Source organism: Triticum aestivum, chromosome 6D, assembly GCF_018294505.1.
Source record: "Triticum aestivum cultivar Chinese Spring chromosome 6D, IWGSC CS RefSeq v2.1, whole genome shotgun sequence".
In the NCBI taxonomy this organism is placed as follows: domain Eukaryota; kingdom Viridiplantae; phylum Streptophyta; class Magnoliopsida; order Poales; family Poaceae; genus Triticum; species Triticum aestivum.
This window is the reverse complement of record NC_057811.1, coordinates 373964843-373971383: the sequence shown is the minus strand read 5'-3', so window position 1 is coordinate 373971383 and position 6541 is coordinate 373964843. Positions and strand designations below refer to the sequence as shown.

Here is a 6541-nt window from a genome sequence, read left to right as displayed (position 1 = left end):
TGTTTTGCTAGAGCTTTTCTAATGTCAAGTATCGTTTCCTTAGACCATGAGATTGTGCAACCCCCGGATACCGTAGGAATGCTTTGGGTGTATCAAACGTCACAAGGTAACTGGGTGACTATAAAGGTGCACTACATGTATCTCTGAAAGTGTCTGTTTGGTTGGCACAAATCGAGACTGGGATTTGTCACTCCGTATGACGGAGAGTTATCTCTGGGCCCACTCGGTAATGCATCATCATATTGAGCTCAATGTGACTAAGGAGTTAGCCATGGGATCATGCATTACGGAACGAGTAAAGAGACTTGCCGGTAACGAGATTGAACAAGGTATTGGGATACCGATGATCGAATCTCAGGCAAGTAACATACCGATAGACAAAGGGAATTGAATACGGGATTGATTGAATCCCGACATCATGGTTCATCCGATGAGATCATCGTGGAACATGTGGGAGCCAACATGGGTATCCAGATCCCGCTGTTGGTTATTGGCCGGAGAGATGTCTCGGTCATGTCTGCATGGTTCCCGAACCCGTAGGGTCTACACACTTAAGGTTCGGTGACGCTAGAGTTGTTATGGGAAATTGTATGTGGTTACCGAAGGTTGTTCGGAGTCTCGAATGAGATCTCGGACGTGACGAGGAACTCCGGAATGGTCCGGAGGTGAAGATCGATATATTGGACGAAGGGTATTGGAGTCCGGGATTGTTCCGGGGGTACCGGGTGACGACGAGCGTGTCCGAAAGGGGTTTCGGAAGCCCCGGCAAGCGTTTGGGGGCCTTATGGGCCAAGGGGAGGGGGCACATCAGCCCACTAAGGGGCTAAGCGCCCCTCCCACCCCATCTCACGTAACCTGGAGAGGTGGGGGCGCCTCCCCTAGGGCAGCCACCCCTCCCGGCTTGGGGGGCAAGTTTCCTAGGGGTGGGGGCGCCCAAACCCATCTAGGGTTTCCCCTTGGCCGCCGCCCCTCCCCTTAGATGGGATCTAAGGGGGCCGGCCCGCTTCCCCCTTCACCCTATAAATAGAGGGGAGGTGGGAGGGCAGCAGCGCCCTTCCCAAGGCGCAGCCCTCCCCCTCTCCAACACCTCCTCTTCCTTCGTAGAGCTTGGCGAAGCCCTGCCGAAGAACCACGAGCTCCATCGTCACCACGCCGTCGTGCTGCCGGAGTTCTCCCTCAACTTCTCCTCTCCCCTTGCTGGATCAAGAAGGAGGAGACATCCCCGGGCTGTACGCGTGTTGAACGTGGAGGCGCCGTCCGTTCGGCGCTAGATCGGATCTTTCGCGATTTGAATCGCCGCGAGTACGACTCTATCAACCGTGTTCTTGTAACGCTTCTGCTTAGCGATCTTCAAGGGTATGAAGATGCACACTCTCTCTCTCGTTGCTAGCATCTCCTAGATTGATTTTGGTGACACGTAGGAAAATTTTGAATTATTACTACGTTCCCCAACAATATCCTCTCACCCAAAGTGAAGGGAAATGGCAAGAAGGAAAGTCTGGATGAAGGAAGAAAGAGTAGAATGGCTATACTTCGACACTTTTAGTTGACGGAGGTATAGGTGCTCAACAAGTGCTAGCCGCTAGGTGAAGTCGAACGCATATGACCTTAGAACCGGGGTCATCGTTCAGCAAGGTGCATACTGACCGTTCGCGGTCCTCGAGGGGGTCAAATGCACTGCTGCACTCTTCAGCACACATTGATTGACCGACATTTGTTTTTTTTTCAAATCCAAATCAAGGAAGGAACAGTTCAGAAGCTCACCTATAAACTGCATGGATACGAAAATACTAGTGCACCATAGTGCATCACGCAGCCTTGGCGGTAGTCGACGACAAGTTTGACCTACCATCGTTCTCTTCGTTTGACAGAATCAGCTCATCATCCTTCACAGCCTCCGCACCTACCGCGCCACTGGATGAGACATCGACCCGACTTCTCTCCGTTTGTCCCTTCGATCCCAACTTGGCGCCACGCCCAGTTCAATCCTCCTTCCGGCGCCAAGCAAATCACCACGTTTTATTACTAGATAAACAATCCGACATGGCACACACTGTGGAGACCGGAGACCAGCGATGAGTGGCTGCATGCAACCTGAGCCTGCAGGTTGCAACCACCTAGCTGCGTGGAAACTTCGCGGCATGGCGAGCGGAGTCGTGCGGTGCGACTGAGAACAAACTCGATGCGCACGCATGAGCAGTTGTTGGTGAGAGAGATTTGATTATTATTATTAGCCACTGGATCCTGTCCAAGTCCAAGTTGATCCTGCTTGCTATATAAGCTCCGTCTCGCAGCAGAAACACAGCAGCGGCAGCAGACAGACAGAGCAGCAGCCACAGCCTGAGGCGAGCCAAGAAAAAGCTCACAGCTTAAACTGAAAGCTAGCTACTAGCTAGGATTAGCTCAAACTTCCGCTTCCGCCAGACACAGAGCTCGTCGGCGGCATGGACGCCATGGAGAGAGGCGAGCGCGCGACGCTCCTGCCCGAGGTAACGATTAGCTCCCTGCCACCATCCTCCTCTTCCTCCTCCTGTGCTGCCCCCTGTTCGTTCTGGAAGGAGGATCAGTACAATGAAAACATTTTCCGAGAGTACAATGAAAACTGAAATGCAAAATCCAGAACCACGCTTCAGCATCCGTCAACACAAGAAGAGCATTTGTGCACCTCCATTAGACCGAGTCTAACTTACAAGAACACAGAGAAGAAAAAGGACCAAATGGTTTTTAATACGTGGTTAATACCGCATGCATATCCTAATCACACAACCGCATCCACATCACAGCCTTCCTGCAGCATCATATCCAGAACTCGTCATACAGATGCATTTTGTTAAGAAAAATACAGATTCTGTTCTGGTTGCTAACAATTCCTGCGATCTATCTCTGTTGCAGAGTCATGGGCCAAAGGTTCAAGAGGATGACAGTTTGCAGGTGCCACTCCTCAAGCATAAGAAGCGGGGCGGCAGCAAGGCACCAGCAGTAATTCTATGTAAGCAAAGCTACATGTTCATCTAACTGTTTTAACAGTTACCAAAAATGTGGATTAAATGGAGATGAGCTAGTGGTTTAACTTAAGTTTCGCCATTGCTGGTGCAGTGTTCGAATGCCTGGAGAGCACGGCGTTCAACGGCATCTCGACAAACCTGGTGGTGTACCTGGAGACCGTCCTCCACGGCACCAACCTCGCCAGCGCCTCCAACGTCGCCACCTGGTTCGGCACCAGCTACCTCACCCCGGTCTTCGGCGCCATCATCGCCGACTCCTTCTGGGGCAACTACAACACCATCCTCGTCTCCCTCGTCGTCTACCTCCTAGGCATGATGCTCGTCACCTTCTCCGCGTTCGTGCCCACCACCACGGCGGCGCTGTGCGCGGCGGGCGCGTCGTGCGCCGGCACCGCCGGCACGTGGGGGCTGAGCTCGCAGACCGTGGCTTTCGTGGGGCTCTACCTCGTGGCGATCGGGTGCGGCGGGGTGCGCTCGTCGCTGCTGCCGTTCGGAGCGGAGCAGTTCGACGACGACAGCGCGGCGGACCGGGAGGGCAAGGCGTCCTTCTTCAGCTGGTTCTACCTCTGCGTGAGCTTCGGCCCCATCATCTCCGGCGTGTTCCTCGTCTGGATCCAGCAGAACATCAGCTGGGGCCTCGGCTTCGGCATCGCCACCGCCTGCATCGGGCTCGCCTTCGCCGCCTTCGTGCTCGCCACGCCCATGTACAAGCGCCGCATGCCCGCCGGCACACCGCTCAAGAGCCTCTGCCAGGTCATTGCCGCCGCGTGCAAGAAAATCAGTGTCAAGGTGCCCGCCGAAGCCGGACACCTCTACGAGGTTAGCGACAAGATCGACTCGCCCCAGCCCAGGATCGCGCACACCAGCGACTTCAAGTTCCTCGACAAGGCGGCCATCGTCACGGAGTCGGACATGGAGGAGAGGCCGGAAGCAGCGACCTCCTGGAAGCTGTGCACCGTGACTCAGGTGGAGGAGCTCAAGATCCTCCTCCGCCTGCTGCCCGTGTGGATCACCAGCGTCATCGTGTCATCGGCCTTCTCGCAGATGAACACCACGTTCGTGCAGCAGGGCAGCGCCATGGAAATGACCATCCTGTCGGTGTCGGTGCCCGCAGCGTCGCTAGCCTCCTTCGAGGTGATCTGCGTCATGACATGGGTGCTCCTCTACAACAAGGTGATCGTGCCGGCATTGAGGAGCTTCTCCTCGAGCGGTGACGGCGAGCCGTCGCAGCTGCAGCGGATGGGTGCCGGGAGGCTCCTCATGGCGCTCACCATGGCGGTGGCAGCGCTCGTGGAAATGAAGCGGCTCGACAGCGCGGCGCGTGGGGAAGAGATCAGCATCTCGTGGCAGCTGCCCCAGTACTTCTTCCTTGCCGGCGGGGAGGTGTTCTGCTACATCGCGCAGCTGGAGTTCTTCTTTGACGAGGCGCCGGACACCATGAAGAGCATGTGCACGTCGCTGGCTCTGCTCACCATCGCGCTGGGGAGCTACATGAGCTCCTTCATCTACGCCATCGTGGAGGCCTTCACGGCGACGGGAGACAGCCCCGGGTGGATCTCCGACGACCTCAACAAGGGCCATCTCGACTACTTCTTCTGGGCCATGGCTGCAATGTGCACGCTCAACTTCGTCGTGTATAGCGGCATCGTCAAGAACTACAGGCTCAAGACGGTCATCTCGTGATCGATCGCGCAAGGCTTCAAGATTCCATTACATTCTACATACATTAAACAGGAAAGAGTAATTAGGAGTAGCCAGGTACTTTCTTTTTTTGAGAAACTTGTAGCCAGGTCCCAGGTACATATATACACAAGACACGGTAGGAAGAAAAATGTAGGATATTACTTCTTTTCTTTTCATGGCCGTAGTGTAATCCTATGGCAGGAACATTTCTTTTGAATTTATGTTGGCGCCCTTTCTTGGATTGTAGAAATATTACAAGATGACAGTATGAATGTGTGCTTCTCTTGTATTTCAATCCAGGGACAGAAATTTGCATTTAACATGCGCGTAGAACTTTGCTTAGTGAGAACACTAATTAATTCAGGTGCCTAAATATTTTTCTTTGTGAAAAATTTAGGTGACTAAATCAAAGGATATAAATGGATAGTCATGGTAAAGGTAGGATCTTATCCTATTTGATGGGACTGGATTCACGTCACACAAATCTATAATATTTTAAAAATTGTGTCCTTTTCTATATCCGTACTTTTGGAGTTTTCAAATACGTAATCATGTACAATTTTGATATATGTATAAGTTCCCTAAATTTTCATTTGAAGTCGGTTGAATATGTGGCCGTTTTTATTTTTATTTATGATATTTGTACTAATTTGTTTAGCGTGGATTGAAAATTAAAGGATTCTTTATTTATTTTCAACCGCTGGAAGACTACAGCGGCCGGACATCCGGCGCCAGGAGGCTGCAGCCACAGCAGCAGCCCAGCATCCGAAGAGCTACAGGGCCCGAAGGCGGTGATCCTATTGATGTTGCAACCATGGCGACTGTGCACTGGAATTGGATGGCGTTAGAGTCGCATTCATGGTATCCATGCGATGGAACCTATTGGTGGCCGTGCTGCAATTCCGGCGGCCAGGGCCACGACGGCGGGGGTAGACAATACCTTTGAGGTGTGGAAGTGGCGAGCCGGGGAGGGTGTCCGATGCTCTACATGTGGTGAGGATGTGGATTTGAGTGCAAGGGAAGAAGAGAACGCGGTGACCGGTCCAAATTTGGATCGGCCGACCGGCGCCTAGTAGTTGCCATAAAAAAAGAAATTTGAACAAAAAGCCCGGTGCTAATGTTTAGCACGTGCCAACCTAAGGGTGCAACTGCGCTATTTATTTTCTTACGACACAAGTGCTCATATGCACCGGAAACGTCTCCTCCCACCGAGGCCTCTTTAATTTGTGCGCTTTGACGTCTTTTGCAGCTGATTAACAGCCGTGCATTATCCCCGTGTTGGCGATGCAATAGGTAGAGTCCATCTAATAACCCCGCAAATAAAAAGAGTCCATCTAATAAACTGGTCACGTCCTAATTAAACTTCTGGTACGGTACTAATCTGCGCAGCGATGGATCTGACGTCCCGCACCGGCCACCCTGAAAAACTCGGTTGAGGCCCAACTGGGCCCTCGACCTAGCTCTCTCTTTCCCCTCGCTCGTGACTATCCCGTCCTCCTCTACTCTCTTCCCCGAACGCACCCGCAGCACGCCGCCGTGAACCACCGCGCCCACCGTCGTCGCCTCGCTTCACGAAGTTGTCTAAGAGCTCCGGCGAGCCACGCTGCATCTCCTCACCGATGAACACGAGCCCGGGAGCACCGCAGCGAGCCTTTGAGCTCGTCACCGCCGCCTCTGTTCGCCGATCGCCGGCGTCGATTCGCCACCGTCAACGCTTCCCCGAGCTCGACGACGGCGCCATCGGATGCGCCGTGAGCCCCTCTACGTTTTCCTCCTGTTCTCCTTCTCGCACTCGAGCCCTAGCTAGCTATTCCGCCATGGCCGAGATCTCGCTGCCGCCGCCGCGTAGCTCG

The 6541-nt window shown here is 53.5% G+C and overlaps 1 protein-coding gene across 1 annotated transcript; it reads left to right on the top strand.

Annotated features, from left to right (window-relative positions):
• Window positions 1–2306: 2306 nt before the first annotated feature.
• LOC123141676 (protein NRT1/ PTR FAMILY 8.3) lies at window positions 2307–4907 on the top strand. Its single transcript, XM_044560762.1, has 3 exons — window positions 2307–2489; window positions 2893–2989; window positions 3097–4907. The coding sequence occupies exons 1-3, from the start codon at window positions 2445–2447 to the stop codon at window positions 4686–4688; spliced, it is 1734 nt and encodes a 577-aa protein (XP_044416697.1). The 5' UTR covers window positions 2307–2444; the 3' UTR covers window positions 4689–4907.
• The last annotated feature ends 1634 nt before the right edge of the window (window positions 4908–6541 follow it).